The sequence below is a fragment of the Centropristis striata genome, chromosome 17 (genome assembly GCF_030273125.1).
Source record: "Centropristis striata isolate RG_2023a ecotype Rhode Island chromosome 17, C.striata_1.0, whole genome shotgun sequence".
In the NCBI taxonomy this organism is placed as follows: domain Eukaryota; kingdom Metazoa; phylum Chordata; class Actinopteri; order Perciformes; family Serranidae; genus Centropristis; species Centropristis striata.
This window is the reverse complement of record NC_081533.1, coordinates 6,819,967-6,838,937: the sequence shown is the minus strand read 5'-3', so window position 1 is coordinate 6,838,937 and position 18,971 is coordinate 6,819,967. Positions and strand designations below refer to the sequence as shown.

The window sequence follows — 18,971 nt, the reverse complement described above, 5'->3', positions numbered from 1 at the left end:
AAAACACTATCATGCTCAATAAAGAATTTGAAATGTTGCAAATGTGAACAAAGGTTGCAAATACAACATATAAGAGGGTTACATCCAGTTCAATCATTTGATACTAAATATATTTGAGCTTGTCTCCAGTTTTACTTGGTATATCATCATCAAACTGAAACTGGCCTCATGGAGTTTACAGCCAGAACTTTAGACGTAAATTTACAGTAGGGCTCCACGCTGCTTTGTTTTCTAGTCTGGATGTCATAAAGAAGGCATGATTTGGAGCTTTTTGTGACTCCAGAGGGTTAATAGTTCTAATGAGCGCCCAATTTGGAAGAAAATAGAAGATAAAGAATCGCATGATTTGGGGCGTGGCTAACTTTGATTGACAGGTCACTATCAAGGTGAGCCGTCATCAGGAGAGAAGCAGAGCAATGCGTATCCACGGCAACGTGTCAATAAAGTTATATATATATATATATATTTAAAAAGGACGTTTAGCAGTTTGGTCTCATAACTTTGACCCTTTCACTGTATTTTCACTTAATGACAGTTTATTTGAACGTTTTGTTCTGTTAAAATGTCTTGTTCAGCGTTTGGTTGGACTAACAGACACTCCAAGGAGTCACTGCTCAGTTTTCTGAGGTGAGAGATCCCTCTCGCTTCTCCACAGTCTAAATATGGTCTGATCCTGGTTTCTGAAAATCAATCGGACGCTCTGATGCCAAATTTGATGCCTCAAACCAAGAAGTACAGACAGACAGGTTGTTTTTTGTTGTTTTTTCTGTTTATTTTCATTGTTTTTAACATCAGGACATTTTCAGGCAGGAGAAATCAACCAACCACAAACAAGGTTCATGTGACATCATACAGCGGGACCATCTGATTGGTCGGTCGCTCTATAGAGGAAGACGATTGGTGGAGAGCGGTACAGGGACGGGGCCTGTCCATGTGGCACAACAGTGATTGACAGGTGAGGAGTGTGTCACATGGCCTGGTCATCATGGTGACGTAAACAAACACGTTAACAAATTAAATAAACCACCAAAACCAACAAAAAAAACACGTAACGACTCGTTAACTAATCTAGATATGACATCACAACACTGTTGCCATGGTTACTACGACTAGCGTCTCATCGGCTGCAACACACCAAACCTGGACCTGAACCAAGTTCTGAACCCTGTCCTAAATCTGGTCCTCAATCCAGGCCTGACCTGGTCATGAACCTGGTCATGACCAGGACCAGGTTTAGGACCAGGTCCTGAACCTGGTCCTGAACCTGGTCTCGAATAGAGTCCTGAACCTAGTCTTGAACCTGGTCCTGAATAGAGTCCTTAACCTGGTCCTGAAAAGAGTCCTGAACCTGGTCCTAAACCAAGTCCTGAACCTCGTCCTGAATAGAGTCCTGAACCTGGTCCTAAACCTTGTCCTGAACCTGGTCCTGAATAGAGTCCTGAACCTGGTCCTGAATAGAGTCCTGAACCTGGTCCTGAACCTAGTCCTGAACCCGGCCCTATATAAAGTCCTGAACCTGGTCCTGAACCTAGTCCTGAACCTGGTCCTGAATAGAGTCCTGAATCTGGTCCTGAATAGAGTCCTGAACCTGGTCCTAAACCTGGTCCTGAACCTGGTCCTGAATAGAGTCCTGAACCTGGTCCTGATAAAGAGTAATGCTCCAGTATAGTTTAACAGTTTTGTTCCCGATTTGGTTTTGAACTGGTTCCTGTTCTGGTTCCTGATCTAGTTCCTGATCTAGAGCCTGAACTGGTTTCTGTGCTCGTTGGTTGATATTCTAAGGGACTGAACCAGATTTGGGATCAGAACTGAAGTGATATTAAAGCTGTAAAAACAAGACTTCATCATAAATAACTCAATAAATAAATAAATAAACAAAACAAACATCAGACGGAGGCCTGATCGGCGGTGGTGTGATGAGGTCACACAGTGCAGAACAATTGGACGAGGCCGTCGATCCGTCACTGACATTACAACATGTGTGCGTGCTGATTGGTCGGTTTCAGGGTCGACGTGTTAAAGCTGCACCGAAACAAAACGAACAGAGGAACGAAGGGGGAGGAGTCAGTGAACACACCACACACACACACACACACACACACACACACACACACACACACACACAGATACAGACACGCTGCAAGGGGGCGTCTGAGAATGTGTGTATCTCTATGTGTGTGTGTGTGTGTGTGTGTGTATTTCTTAGTGCGTATCTCTGAGTGTGTATCTCTTAGTGTGTATGTGTGTGTGTGTGTGTGTGTGTATCTCTTAGTGAGTATCTGTGTGTGTGTGTATCTCTGAGTGTGTATCTGTGTGTGTATGTGTGTATGTGTGTGTGTGTGTGTGTCTGAGTGTGTATCTCTCTCTACATGTGTCTATTTGTCGTTGACTCGTAGTTTGAAGGAGACCCGTCCAGCGAACTTGTCCCTGTCGCTGCCGTCGGCCAGCGTGTTGGAGGTGATCTTACATTCCACGTTGATGTCGGCGTTCATCGTAACGTTCAGGAACTTGACAGCCACAAGCGGCTGCGTGTAGTTCACCTGAGACGGAGCGCACGTTAGTGACTTCACAGCACAGGCCACACCCACAAAACACAGGCCACGCCCAAAACAACACAGACCATGCCCACATCAACACAGGCCACGCCCAAAACAACACAGACCATGCCCACATCAACACAGACCACGCTCATAACAACACAGACCATGCCCACATCAACACAGGCCACGCCCAAAACAACACAGACCATGCCCACATCAACACAGACCACGCTCAAAACAACACAGACCATGCTCATAACAACACAGACCACACCAACAACATCACAGACCACACCAACAACAACACACCACTGAGACAAACACGGGGACATCTATATTTATACATTTATTTCAATATTTGTTTTTTTCTGCATTTCATTATTTATTACAATTTTTTTTCCCACATTTATTCATGTATTATTTCTACATTTACTAGTTTATTTCTCTGAGAATTTACATTTTTGTGTGGTTTAATGTTTAATAAATAAATGTATAAAATACATACGATACAATACATTTATTCTAAATACACTTTTTTTTTACATTTTCACATGTATTTATTTATTTCAGTGAGAATTTTGAGAGCATTTTTGGGTAACAAAAGTTTCTAAGAAATACACGTGGAAATATATAAATTGTAAAATAAATAGAACAATAAAGAAATTAAAGCAAAATAATAAATGGAAGTTGTTGCAAGTTTTCTATATTTTGACATTTAAAAAAATATTTATTTAGCTATTTCTGTATGCATTCATTTATTCATTTCTAATTTTTCATGTATTTAGTTTCCACATTTATTTAGATACATCTTAAAATAAATTTAAAAATAGATACATAAATTAAAAAAAAAATCATGGAAATTCTGTATTTTTACATTTATTGATGTTATTATTTTTTGTATTCTTTTTTACATATTTGACATATTTATCTATTTATTTATACATTTAATCTTTTATTTCTGTGAGACTTGTCACCCAACAATGTCAAAATATAAATTAGCTAATTTACGCGTCAATAGAAAAAATATATTTTCAAATAAATAAGTATTGAAATGTAAAAATAAATGGGTGAAATAAACTAAATAGAGAAGCAAGTAAATTACAGTAAATATGAGAGACGTAAGGGTCATTGAGTTACCTGAGCTTTCTTTCCGTAGTACGGGTAGTACATGAGATTAAAGGTCCCGTTAGGAGGAAAATACACCACAGGCCCCATCTTATCACTGTCCTCCCTCTGCGCACACACACACACACACACACACACACACACACACACACAGATCAGTAACCTGCAGGTCACTGAAGAACGTTAACCAGCTGATGTTCTCCTGAGGTTCTACGCTCCGACCAGCTATCTTTCCTGTTGCTCCACTTAGGATCTCTGAAGGCTTCACAACATTTTTGACTCAATTAATAAATTAAATATAACATTTTTCAGCTCAGTGAAACAGAAACCCTGGTTCTAACTGTGTTTCTAACTGTGGTTCTAACTCTATGGTTCTCACTCTGTGGTTCTAACTCTATGGTTCTTAATCTGTGGTTCTAACTCTATGGTTCTCACTCTGTGGTTCTAACTGTGGTTCTCACTCTATGGTTCTCACTGTGGTTCTCACTCTGTGGTTCTAACTGTGGTTCTAACTCTGTGGTTCTCACTCTGTGGTTCTAACTCTATGGTTCTCACTCTGTGGTTCTAACTGTGGTTCTCACTCTGTGGTTCTTACTGTGGTTTTAACTGTGGTTCTCACTCTGTGGTTCTCACTGTGGTTCTAACTGTGGTTCTCACTCTGTGGTTCTAACTCTATGGTTCTCGCTCTGTGGTTCTAACTGTGGTTCTCACTCTGTGGTTCTCACTGTGGTTCTAACTGTGGTTCTCACTGTGGTTCTCACTCTGAGGTTCTAACTCTATGATTCTCACTCTGTGGTTCTAACTGTGGTTCTAACTGTATGGTTCTCACTCTATGGTTCTCACTCTGTGGTTCTAACTCTATGGTTCTCACTCTGTGGTTCTAATTCTATGGTTCTCACTCTATGGTTCTCTCTCTATGGTTCTCACTCTTTGGTTCTCACTCTATGGTTCTCACTCTGTGGTTGTCACACTGTAGTTCTCAATCTGTGGTTCTCACTCTGTGGTTCTAACTGTTGTTCTAACTCTAAGGTTATCACTCTGTAGTTCTAACTGTGGTTCTCACTCTATGGTTCTAACTCTGTGGCTCTGACTCTGTGGTTCTAACCCTGTGGTTCTCCCTCTATGGTTCTCACTCTGTGGTTCTGCGTTCTACGATGTTCTTACCCACTCATCCTTTTCCACTCTGTACCTCTGATGATGGAGGGACGAAGAGATGGAGACAACACATGAAAGACAGACAGGTTTATACAGACAGACGGGCAGACAGACAGACAGGTTCAGACCTTGGCTCCACAGGTGACAAAAGGAGACTGACCGTCCTTCCCTGGTAACATACCAATCACCTGGAGAGACAGACAGGCAGAGAGAGAGACAAAGAGAGAGACAAAGAGAGAGACAGGTAGGTAGGGAGAGAGACAGACAGGGGAAGAGAGAGGTCAGTTATTATAATCTGTATTTGATGTTTATTTGTTGACATTTAATTGAACAGTTTCAACAGTCAGCAGGTCAGAAGTCAGTGGTCAGGGATCTGAGGTCAGGGGTCGGGGGTCAGAGGTCAGGGGTCAGAGGTCAGGGGTCAGAGGTCGGCGTACCCGGTTCAGTTTGATGAGGATGCAGGGCTGACCTCTGTCGTAACCATAAAAACGATCCGTGATCCCGGAACAGTCCTCCAACATAGTCCGATTAAACTGACAGGAACGTTTAGGATTGTTCCTGACCTGCAGAGAGACAGACAGGCAGGGGAGAGTGAGACAGGCAGACAGACAGAGAGACAGACAAACAGGGAGAGCGTGAGACAGGCAGACAGACAGAGAGACAGACAAACAGGGAGAGCGTGAGACAGGCAGGCAGACAGACAGGCAGACAGACAGACAGGGAGAGCGTGAGACAGGCAGGCAGACAGACAGGAATGTTTGGGATTGTTCCTGACCTGCAGAGAGACAGACAGGCAGGGGAGAGTGAGACAGGCAGACAGACAGGTGGGGGAGAGTGAGACAGGCAGGCAGACGGACATGAACGTTTGGGATTGTTCCTGACCTGCAGAGAGACAGACAGGCAGGGGAGAGTGAGACAGACAGACAGACAGACAGACAGACAGACAGACAGACAGACAGACAGACAGGAACGTTTGGGATTGTTCCTGACCTGCAGAGAGACAGACAGGCAGGGGGGAGTGAGACAGCCAGACAGGTAGGCAGGGGGAGAGTGAGACAGACAGACAGACAGACAGACAGACAGGGGGAGAGTGAGACAGGCAAGCGGACCGACAGGCAAGCGGACCGACAGGAACGTTTGGGATTGTTCCTGACCTGCAGAGAGACAGACAGGCAGGGGGGAGTGAGACAGAAAGACAGAAAGACAGGTAGGCAGACAGACAGACAGACAGACAGACAGACAGACAGACACAGGGAGAGTGAGACAGGCAGGCAGACGGACAAGAACGTTTGGGATTGTTCCTGACCTGCAGAGAGACAGAGAGACAGAGAGACAGACAGACGGACAGACAGACAGACAGACAGACAGGTTACCTCCCCACTGTCCTCCTGGATGAAGTACTGGTCTGGGGGACAGTTGTCGTTGGTTTGGACCTGATAGCTGTCATTGTACGCTGCAGAGAGACAAGTAGAGAGTGAGATAGATGGACACTTTACATTGTTAAAAATTAATTATCATAGATTTAATATATTAACAAGTCTCTTACTGGACAGGAAGTTGTTGAGGGTTTGGGTGAAACCGTCCCAGCTTTCAGTGTTCGCAGTCGAGAAGCTGATCTCTAGCTGATCACCCTTCGGACGAATCATCATCCCTGAAACAGCCAGATTGTTAACCAATCACAGCTCCCTAACCAATCACAGCTTGTTAACCAATCACAGCTCGTTAAGCAATCACAGCTTGTTAACCAATCACAGCCCATCGTGTCAGAGCTTGGTGGAGTCAGGTGTGTCCAGGTGTGTCCAGGTGTGTCCAGGTGTGTTGAGGTGTGTCCGTGTGTGTTGAGGTGTGCTGAGGTGTGTCCAGGTGTGTTGAGGTGTGTGTGTGTGTGTGTGTGTGTGTGTGTTGAGGTGTGTCCAGGTATGTTGAGGTGTGTTGAGGTGTGCTGAGGTGTGCTGAGGTGTGTTTAGGTGTGTTTAGGTGTGTCCAGGTGTGTCCAGGTGTGTTTAGGTGTGTCGAGGTGTGTTGAGGTGTGTCGAGGTGTGCTGAGGTGTGTTGAGGTGTGTCCAGGTGTGCTGAGGTGTGTCCAGGTGTGTTTAGGTGTGTCCAGGTGTGTTGAGATGTGTGTGTGTGTGTGTGTTGAGGGGTGTTGAGGTGTGCTGAGGTGTGTCCAGGTGTGTCCAGGTGTGTCCAGGTGTGTTCAGGTGTGTTCAGGTGTGTGTGTACCTGGAGTGGCCAGGCGGTCCTGCCAGGTGGGTTTGTAGTCGTCGAGCGTCAGCAGCATGATGTACATGGTGAGAACAAACATCCCGGCCAGGAACAGGTAGAAGACCAGGTAGAAGAGCAGGATCAGACCTGGGGTGAGGGGAGGGGGGAGGGGGGAGACAGTTATCGCACTGAGGCATATTTCACCCCTTCCCCCCTCCCCCTCTGAATGCCATCTTTATAATCCTTTTCTGTTTAGCCCCGCCTGCTGATGACCTACATTCAGCGTGAGGGAGGGTGGAGGGGGAGGGTATAATCTCTCCCTCTGTATCAGCTCTCTGCCTCTGTCTCTCTGTCTGTCTGTCTCTCTGTCTCTCTGTCCGTCTGTCTCTTTGTCTCTTTAATCTATAAAAGTCATACTATAGCATGTCGATTTTTTTGAAAATGCTAAAATGACTATTATAGTCTGTTAATACACATTAGAACATTTTTTTTTTCATAAAACACCATTTTATGGGACGACCAAAATTTGGAGAAAACAAAAAAAGTCTTACTATAGCATGGTCAAATATTAAAATGCCAAAAATGCTTAATAATGATTCTATTATAGTCTGTTAATACATATTAGAACATGATTTGTCCATAAATTACAATTACAATACAATTTCACTCTCTCTCTCTCTCTCTCTCTCTTTCTATCAATCTATCAGTCACTTTCACACAGAATACTGCACTCTGATTGGTTTTCAGCTGTTAATTGTTAGTAACAGCAGCACAGATGCTGAATCTACTGACTATATGACTATATGAATCAACTGAATAGTTTATAATAAACCTCTCCAAGGAGAAGTTAACTTGATTCAGGGACCACTGGCAGTTCAAAGTCTTTAAACCTGACCTGGAGTCTGTTGGTGATCTGAACCTGTTCACACTTAATGTCATCAAACGTGTCTGAAGATGAGACACACCAAGCAAGGAGCAGTGGGCAGCACGGCACTGCGCCGGGGAGCTGTGTGGTGGGGGGGTGAGGTGCCTTGCTCAAGGGCACTTCAGACCACCAGTTTATCATCAGTTAACCACCAGTTTATCACCAGTTTATCACTAGTTTACAGACAGTTTATCCCCAAGGTATCACTTGTTAACCACTAGTTCATCACCAGTTAACCATCAGTTTATCATCAGTTTATCACCAGTTTACAGCCAGTTTAGCTGCAGTTTATCGCTGGTTAACCATCAGTTTATCACTAGTTTACAGACAGTTTATCCCCAGTTTATCATGAGTTAACCATCAGTTTATCACCAGTTTATCACCAGTTAACTATTAGTTTATCGCCAGTTTATCACTAGTTAGCCATCAGTTTATCACCAGTTAACCATGAGTTTATCGCCGGTTTATCACTAGTTAACCATCCGTTAATCATAAGTTTATCACTAGTTAACCATCAGTTTATCACCAGTTAACCATCGGTTTAACACCAGTTTATCACTAGTTAACCATCAATTTATCACCAGTTTATCACTAGTTAACCACCAGTTTATCACTAGTTAACCATCAGTATATCACTAGTTAACTATCAGTTTTTTACCAGTTAACCACCAGTTTATCACCAGTTAACCATTAGTTTATCCCAAGTTTATCTCTAGTTAACCATCAGTATATCACTAGTTAACTATCAGTTTATCACCAGTTAACCACCAGTTTATCACCAGTTAACCATTAGTTTATCCCAAGTTTATCGCTAGTTAACCACCAGTTTATCCCCAGTTTACCACCAGTGTATCACTTGTTAACCACCAGTTTATCACCAGTTAACCATCAGTCTATCGCCAGTTTATCACTAGTTTACCACCAGTGTATCACAAGTTAACCACCAGTTTATCACCAGTTAACCACAAGTTTATCACTCGTTAACCACCAATTTATCACCAGTTAACCATCAGTCTATCGCCAGTTCATCACTAGTTAACCAACAGTTTATCACCAGTTAACCATCAGTCTATCGCCAGTTTATCACTAGTTTACCACCAGTTTATCACCAGTTAACCACCAGTTTATTGCCTGTTTATCACCAATTTATCACCAGTTTTTCACCACTTTACATCAATTGTATTATCTTTGACATTTAGTAGATTTGTTCAACCCTCTGGTAACAAGCCCGATTCCTAACCTCGAGGCCACGGACTGTTAGACTGTCTGACAGGATTGCAGAGTGCTAAGCCCTGATCCTGGTCTGATCCTGATCCTGAAAGAAACCTCAACAGAAGGTGGACGGTGAGAGTAACTACTCATTTCTCCCTCCAAAACCTGATCTCACCATCTAACAGGACAACTGTTCTCAGAGTTACTGCATGTCTTCTACTTCAGAGTCACTGCCTGTCTTCTACCGCACAGTCACTGCACGTCTTCTACAGCAGAGTCACTGCACGTCTTCTACAGCAGAGTCACTGCACGTCTTTTACCTCATAGTCACTGCATGTCTTCTTCAGCAGTCATTGCACGTCTTCTACAGCAGACTCACTGCACGTATTTTACCTCAGAGTGCCTGCACGTCTTCTACCTCAGAGTCACTGCACCTCTTCTACAGCAGAGTCACTGCACGTCTTCTATCTCAGAGTCACTGCACTTCTTCTACCTCAGAGTCACTGCACGTCTTCTACAGCAGAGTCACTGCATGTCTTTTACCTCAGTCACTCAACGTCTTCTACAGCAGAGTCACTGCATGTCTTTTACAGCAGAGTCACTGCACGTCTGAAACCTCAGAGTAACTGCACGTCTTCTACCTCAGAGTCACTGCACGTCTTCTACAGCAGAGTCACCGCATGTCTTTTACCTGAGTCACTTCACGTCTCCTACAGCAGAGTTACTGCATGTCTTTTACAGCAGAGTAACTGCACATATTCTACAGCAGAGTCACTGTACGTCTTCTACAGCAGAGTTACTGCATGTCGTCTACAGCAGTCACTGTACGTCTTCCACCTCATAGTCACTGCACATCTTCTACAGCAGAGTCACTGCATGTCTTTTCCCTCAGAGTCACTTCCAACTTCTACAGCAGAGTCACTGCATGTCTTTTACAGAAGAGTCACTGCACGTCTTCTACAGCAGAGTAACATCATGTCTTCTACCTCAGAGTCACTGCACGTCTTCTACAGCAGAGTCACTGCACATCTTCTACCTCAGAGTCACTGCCTGTCTTCTACAGCAGAGTCACTGCATATCTTCTACAGCAGAGTCACTGTAGGTCTTCGACAGAAGAGTCACTGCATGTCTTTTACAGCAGAGTCACTGCACATCTTCTACAGCAGAGTCACTGTAGGTCTTCGACCTCAGAGTCCCTGCCCCTCTTCTACAGCAGAGTCACTGCACGTCTTCTACAACAGAGTCACTGCACGTCTTCTACAACAGAATCACTGCATGTCTTCTACCTCAGAGTCACACCACGTCTTCTACAGCAGAGTCACTGCACATCTTCTACCTCAGAGTCACTGCCTGTCTTCTACAGCAGAGTCACTGCAAGTCTTCTACAGCAAAGTCACTGCACGTATTCCACCTCAGAGTCACTGGACGTCTTCTACAGCAGAGTTACTGCATGTCGTCTACAGCAGTCACTGTACGTCTTCCACCTCATAGTCACTGCACATCTTCTACAGCAGAGTCACTGCATGTCTTTTCCCTCAGAGTCACTTCCAACTTCTACAGCAGAGTCACTGCATGTCTTTTACAGCAGAGTCACTGCACGTCTTCTACAGCAGAGTAACATCATGTCTTCTACCTCAGAGTCACTGCACGTCTTTTACAGCAGTCACTGCACGTCTTCTACAGCAGAGTCACTGCCTGTCTTCTACAGCAGAGTCACTGCATATCTTCTACAGCAGAGTCACTGCAGGTCTTCGACCTCAGAGTCACTGCCCGTCTTCTACAGCAGAGTCACTGCACGTCTTCTACAACAGAGTCACTGCATGTCTTCTACCTCAGAGTCACACCACGTCTTCTACAGCAGAGTTAATGAATGTCTTCTACTTCAGAGTCACTGCACGTCTTCTACAGCAGAGTCACTGCATGTCTTTTACAGCAGAGTCACTGCACGTCTCCTACCTCAGAGTAACTTCACGTCTTCTACAGCAGAGTCATTGCCCGTCTTCTACCTCAGAGTTACTGCACATATTCTACAGCAGAGTCACTGCACGTGTTCTACGGCAGAGTCACTGCACGTCGTCTACCTCAGAGTCACTACACATCTTCTACAGCAGACTCACTGCACATATGCCACCTCAGAGTCATAGCACATCTTCTACCTCAGAGTCACCGCACGTCTTCTACAGCAGAGTCACTGCACATCTTCTACCTCAGAGTCACTGCCTGTCTTCTACAGCAGAGTCACTGCAGGTCTTCTTCAGCAGTCACTGCACGTCTTCTACGGCAGAGTCACTGCACATCTTCTACCTCAGAGTCACTTCACGTCTTCCACCTCAGAGTCACTACACATCTTCTACAGCAGACTGACTGCACATATGCCACCTCAGAGTCATAGCACATCTTCTACCTCAGAGTCACTGCACGTCTTCTACAGCAGAGTCACTGCACATCTTCTACCTCAGAGTCACTGCCTGTCTTCTACAGCAGAGTCACTGCATATCTTCTACAGCAGAGTCACTGTAGGTCTTCTACAGAAGAGTCACTGCATGTCTTTTACAGCAGAGTCACTGCACATCTTCTACAGCAGAGTCACTGCAGGTCTTCGACCTCAGAGTCACTGCACATCTTCTACCTCAGAGTCACTGCCTGTCTTCTACAGCAGAGTCACTGCATATCTTCTACAGCAGAGTCACTGTAGGTCTTCTACAGAAGAGTCACTGCATGTCTTTTACAGCAGAGTCACTGCACATCTTCTACAGCAGAGTCACTGCAGGTCTTCGACCTCAGAGTCACTGCCCGTCTTCTACAGCAGAGTCACTGCACGTCTTCTACAGCAGAATCACTGCATGTCTTTTACAGCAGTCACTGCACGTCTTCTACAGCAGAGTCACTGCATATCTTCTACAGCAGAGTCACTGTAGGTCTTCTACAGAAGAGTCACTGCATGTCTTTTACAGCAGTCACTGCACTTCTTCTACAGCAGAGTCACTGCAGGTCTTCGACCTCAGAGTCACTGCCCGTCTTCTACCTCAGAGTTACTGCACATATTCTACAGCAGAGTCACTGCACGTCTTTTACAGCAGAGTCACTGCACATCTTCTACCTCAGAGTCACTGCCTGTCTTCTACAGCAGAGTCACTGCATATCTTCTACAGCAGAGTCACTGTAGGTCTTCTACAGAAGAGTCACTGCATGTCTTTTACAGCAGAGTCACTGCACATCTTCTACAGCAGAGTCACTGCAGGTCTTCGACCTCAGAGTCACTGCCCGTCTTCTACAGCAGAGTCACTGCACGTCTTCTACAGCAGAATCACTGCATGTCTTTTACAGCAGTCACTGCACGTCTTCTACAGCAGAGTCGCTGCATATCTTCTACAGCAGTGTCACTGTAGGTCTTCTACAGAAGAGTCACTGCATGTCTTTTACAGCAGTCACTGCACTTCTTCTACAGCAGAGTCACTGCAGGTCTTCGACCTCAGAGTCACTGCCCGTCTTCTACAGCAGAGTCACTGCACGTCTTCTACAGCAGAATCACTGCATGTCTTTTACAGCAGTCACTGCACGTCTTCTACAGCAGAGTCACTGCATATCTTCTACAGCAGAGTCACTGCACGTCTTCTACAGCAGAATCACTGCATGTCTTTTACAGCAGTCACTGCACGTCTTCTACAGCAGAGTCACTGCCCGTCTTCTACCTCAGAGTCACTGCACGTCTTCTACAGCAGAGTCATTGCCCGTCTTCTACCTCAGTGTCACTGCACGTCTTCTACAGCTGAGTCACTGCATGTCTTTTACAGCAGAGTCGCTGTAAATCTTCCACCTCATAGTCACTGCAAATCTTCCACAGCAGAGTCACTGCAGGTCTTCTTCAGCAGAGTCACTGCACGTCTTCCACGGCAGAGTCACTGCACGTCTTCTACCTCAGAGTCACTTCACGTCTTCCACCTCAGAGTCACTACACATCTTCTACAGTAGACTCACTGCACATATGCCACCCTTAGAGTCATAGCACATCTTCTACCTCAGAGTCACTGCACATCTTCTACAGCAGAGTCACTGCACATCTTCTACCTCAGAGTCACTGCCTGTCTTCTACAGGAGAGTCACTGCATATCTTCTACAGCAGAGTCATTGTAGGTCTTCTACAGAAGAGTCACTGCATGTCTTTTACAGCAGAGTAACTGCACATCTTCTACAGCAGAGTCACTGCAGGTCTTCTACCTCAGAGTAACTGCACGTCTTCTACAGCAGAGTCATTGCCCGTCTTCTACCTCAGAGTCACTGCACCTCTTCTACCTCAGAGTCACTGCCTGTGTTCTACAGCAGAGTCACTGCATATCTTCTACAGCAGAGTCACTGTAGGTCTTCTACAGAAGAGTCACTGCATGTCTTTTACAGCAGAGTCACTGCACGTCTCCTACCTCAGAGTAACTGCACGTCTTCTACAGCAGTCATTGCCCGTCTTCTACCTCTGAGTTACTGCACATATTCTACAGCAGAGTCACTGCACGTCTTATACAGCAGAGTCACTGCATGTCTTTTACCTGAGTCACTTCACGTCTCCTACAGCAGAGTTACTGCATGTCTTTTACAGCAGAGTAACTGCACGTCTTCTACAGCAGAGTCACTGCACGCATTCCACCTCAGAGTCACTGCACATCTTCTACAGCAGAGTCACTGCATGTCGTCTACAGCAGTCACTGTACGTCTTGCACCTCATAGTCACTGCAAATCTTCTACAGCAGAGTCACTGCACGTCTTCTACAGCAGAGTCACTGCACATCTTCTACCTCAGAGTCACTGCACGTCCTCTACAGCAGAGTCACTGCACATCTTCTACCTCAGAGTCACTGCCTGTCTTCTACAGCAGAGTCATTGCATATATTCTACAGCAGAGTCACTGTAGGTCTTCTACAGAAGAGTCACTGCATGTCTTTTACAGCAGAGTCACTGCAAATCTTCTACCTCAGAGTCACTGCACGTCTTCTACCTCAGAGTCACTGCACGTCTTCTACCTCAGTCACTTCACGTCTTCCACCTCAGAGTCACTGCACATGTTCCACCTCATAGTCACTGCATGTCTTCTACAGCAGAGTCAGAGAGAGAGAGAGAGAGAGAGAGAGAGAGAGAGAGAGAGAGAGAGAGAGAGAGAGAGAGAGAGAGAGAGAGAGAGAGAGAGAGTGGATAGATTACAGTCCAATCAACCTCGTCTGTCTGCTTAATCCAGATTAACACACACACACACACACACACACACACACACACACACACACACACACACACACACACACACACATTTTCTCTCGGATGTTGTTTTCTTCACTCCAGTTTATTGTGTGTTTGCATCAGTGTGTGTCCTTTAGTCTCCATCAAGGCCAAACATCCCCTGCCCCGCTGCATGATGGGAAATATGGCATCATCAGACTGTTGTTACATAAAAGCAGAGCAGACCTCAGACCAGCCAAACCTGTTTTATATCACTGTGGTTCTATAGAAAGGAAACTGCACTTTTACACCAGTTTACCACCATTTAACCACCAGTTTGTCACTAGTTTATCAGCAGTTTACCACCAATTAACCACCAGTTTATCACTAGTTTATCACCAGTTTATCACTAGTTTACAGCCAGTTTACCACCATTTAACCACCAGTTTGTCACTAGTTTATCAGCAGTTTACCACCAATTAACCACCAGTTTATCAGCAGTTTACCACTAGTTTACAGCCATTTTATCACCAGTTTACCTCCAGTTTATTACTAGTTCATTGCCAGTGTATCACCAGTTAACCACCAGTTTATCACCAGTTTACCATCAGTTTACAGCCAGTTTATTACAGTTCATTATTTTGACATTTAGTTTTTTAGATTTGTGCTAATTTTATACACTGAGCTCAAGATTCAATCACTAACATCACCACACATGATGAACATTGGGCTCATTGAATCCACAAGAGTCTCAGCTTTCCAGTCAGACCTGATTTATGCAGCTCACAGACTAGAGACACATTTAGGGACACCAGGTTGCACAAAGATTCACACACAAGAGGATACAATAACACATTTACTGCAGGAGAAACACTGACTGTTATCAGCAAAAAATGGGCATGTCAGTAAAGAGGAGACTTGTGGGTTATCAACATAAAGTGGGCATGTCAGTAAAGAAGAGACCCGTTGGTTATCAAGATACAGTGGGCATGTCAGTAAAGACTCATGTGTATAGAACCTTTCATTTTAAAATATCTGGAGGTCAGATTTAACTCTGACTGTTATCTCCTGTGTTTGGGTATCTACAGTTTGATGTGTTTCTCCTTTAATATAGAAACAGGATCTCTCTCTCTCTCTCTCTCTCTCTCTCTCTCTCTCTCTCTCTCTCTCTCTCTCTCTCTCTCTCTCTCAGTGATGCTTGCTCGTCCTCTGTTAGCCATGTCCTGCCCCCCCCATTTATAATCCGTCTCTCTTAAAGGGGCGGCGTCAGGGTTAGGATGCAGGATGTTTAAACTGAAATGTTAAAACATTCATGTGTTTACGTGTCTGTGATGTCACAGACTCTCCCACCAATCACAACACATTTTACTTTCACTGTCCTTCGGCAGATTTTATATCCTGAGAAACATCGTTCATAACTCAGAAATAACATGTTTATAACTGTTGAGTCAATTAATAGTCGATATGACATAATAATAATAATAATAATAATAATAATAATAGTAAAAATAATAATAATAATGATAATAATATGGTTGTGTATTTATTATTATCATTTTCTTTTTTTAACTGTTTTAGTTAGATTTCAGAGACATAATATATTTTAATACAGCTTATTTTGAAGCACTTTTGAAGTCCGTGGCCTAGAGGTTAGGAAACGGGCTTGTAACTGGAGAGTCACCGGTTCGAATACCAGTACTGACAGGTCAAGGACTGAAGTGCCCTTGAGTAAGGCACCTAACCCCCAGGTGCAGTAATGTGATGCTCCTTGCATGGTGTGTTCACTTGTGTGTAAAAAGGATGGGTTAAATGCAGAGGCTGCTCCCCATTGTGGGATTAATAAAAGTAATTAATCTTAATCTTAAATATATAACATATATATTTATCATATATTAGGTTAAACACGTTATATTTATCAGATAAATCGAAGTAACAACACGGAACATTTCAGATCTTTTTAAAAATATGATTGATGATTAATATGATTTAAACTTTAAAGGAATATTTTTATTATTATTATTATTATTATTATTATTATTACAAGCAGACAGGTCAGCTCACTAAAAAACAGTCCAATTATTTCACATTTGAGGCTGATAATAAAGTCTGACAGACTAAACATCACATCTGTATATAGAATAAAATCACAATAATCTTTCCTTCTGATGGAGAAAATCACGACAAATAATAACTCAAATAATAGAGATATAAAAACTACATGTAATCTGTCTCACTACGGACAGGAACCATCACTCACTGTCATCATCACAGCAACAACAACAACAACAACAACATATCAATAATAACATCAATAATAATAATAATAATAATAACAATAATAATGACAATGATAATAACATTAATAATAATAATCAGTGTATGTGTGGTTTAAGCGGATCTGACCGAGGCGGAGCGGCCTGCACCGACATATAGCCGGTCGGGTTTCGGACCAGATTTCGGACCGGGTCGGGATCCGGGGGACCGGGACTCACCCCAGCTCGTGGCGGTTCGACCCATCAGCTCGTGGGTCCGCGGGTTCCAGAAGAACTCGCGCCACTCTCCGGAGCCTTTGCGGTCCTCCTGCTTGGTGCCGGACATGATGCTGGAGAGAGGGTCTCACACACGGTCCACGGGTCCGGATCGGTCCTGATCGGTCCTGATGGAGGGATGAGTAACAGAGAGAGAGACAGACAGGCAGAGAGACAGACAGACAGGCAGGACGCTGTCACTGCGGTTTTACCTCCTCCTCCCCCAGCACCGTCTGACGTCACACCTGCTCCCCTTTCACAGCCAATCACAGAGGGTCTTCATCAGGACAGACCCCGCCCCCTGCAGACTGTGTGTGACGTGACTGTGATGAAGTCACTCACATGTTTCTCACGCCAGAATCCTGAAGACACACTGGGTCCAGACCAGAACCTGATCAGGATAGAGCACGTCCAGACCAGAACCAGATCCAGACAGACCAGGTCCAGATAGACCGGATCCAGACAGACCTGGTCCAGAAAGATTGTATCCAGACCAGAATCAGATCCAGACCAGTATCAGATCCAGACCAAAACCAGATCAAGACAGACCGGGTCCAGACAAACTGGGTCCAGACCAGAACTGTATTCAGACAGTCCAGGTAGAGAAAGGCCGTGTACAGACCAGAACCAGATTCAGACACACCAGAACAAACCAGATCCACACCGACCCAGACCAGACCAGACCGACCCAGACCAGACCGACCCAGTTTTGGATCTCTGTGCAGCTGCAGGTCTTAGACCACTTTGAGCTCTTTTCAGAGCAGCTCTGGTTCTGGAACCAGTTCCGTTCAGGATGAAGTGGTTTTATAAATCTGGTTCAGGACAGAAAATATTCACATGAATGACTTCTTAGTATCTGATGAAATAAAGATGAAATATAAAGTGTTGATAAATATTTTAAAGTTCTGTTGGACAGAAACCATCAAATGACTTTAGTTTATTCTCCTTAAGGGACTGGTCTGAGACAGACCTGGACTCCTCAGGACCAGAACTGGTCTGAGACAGACCTGGACTCCTCAGGACCAGGACCAGTCTGAGACAGACCTGGGGCCCGTTGCACAAAAGTAGGATTAAGACATCCAGGATAAGTGACAGCTCAGTCAGACTCAATGAATCCAAAACAAGAAGTGTCCATGCTTAGTTGGTTGCACAAAGACCAATCCAGGATGAGCAGACACGGATTCATCAAGCCAGATGAAACCAATCCTGGATAGGTGCGCGCTCGCGGCTCCCTCAAATAGACCCGCCACCCATCACAGATTCACTGATTCACCATGGCAAGTAGAGCCTACTAATCCTGATGGAGGCATACAAGGAGGTGAAACACATATTTAAAAAGTAAGGCAACACCGCCACAGTGATAAGCAAAGAGAAAACGCGTGGCAAAGTATTGCTGACCGTCTGAATATGTAAGTAGTGCACAACTACACACTCACCACTCCGCTGAAACATAACAATTACAATCCAGATAGTTAATTCACATCTCCAAAAACACAGTTGTACTCTGATTATGAATCAGTTGAATTTTTAATTGAAATGGACTGCAGATATGAGTGAAATTGTGTAAAGGTAACTCCATCAGATTGTATCATTTTTGATAAATGGATGAGCTAATAATAGTCATAACAACTTTAATTTATATTGCGCCTTTCAAAGGACCCACGGTCACTCACTGACTTCATTGAATTTCCTTTTGGGATAAATAAAGTTTCGCTTTTCTTATATTTAGTGTGTATGTGTCTTCATCTCCTTCCCTGGCCACAGAAGACTGTGACATCAAAGAGGAGTTCTATAGGATTGCTGGTGAGAAAATCTACAGATTACAGGACAACTGTTACCAGTCATAGTAGGATACTCATTACTTTGTGTTAGAGGTTTCCCCAGTGTCATTAGTGTACTGGACTACACACACCTCAGGATAAAATCCCCCCCGGGTGCCATGGACTGGGACAATCCTGCAACCTTCCCGTATGTGTGTGTGTGTATATATATATATATATATATATATATACACACACACACACACACATACAATGGAGTAGTCCACAAAATGCTCCACAGCCCTCATTTTAACAACTC

The 18,971-nt window shown here is 44.3% G+C and overlaps 1 protein-coding gene across 1 annotated transcript; it reads right to left on the bottom strand.

The window, feature by feature from the left end:
• Positions 1 to 1,897: 1,897 nt before the first annotated feature.
• atp1b2a (ATPase Na+/K+ transporting subunit beta 2a) lies at positions 1,898 to 17,091 on the bottom strand. Its single transcript, XM_059355622.1, has 8 exons — positions 16,857 to 17,091; positions 7,044 to 7,172; positions 6,367 to 6,471; positions 6,194 to 6,273; positions 5,258 to 5,383; positions 4,949 to 5,008; positions 3,678 to 3,773; positions 1,898 to 2,540 (listed from the first exon to the last, which is right to left on the bottom strand). The coding sequence occupies exons 1-8, from the start codon at positions 16,960 to 16,962 to the stop codon at positions 2,376 to 2,378; spliced, it is 867 nt and encodes a 288-aa protein (XP_059211605.1). The 5' UTR covers positions 16,963 to 17,091; the 3' UTR covers positions 1,898 to 2,375.
• Positions 17,092 to 18,971: the final 1,880 nt, after the last annotated feature.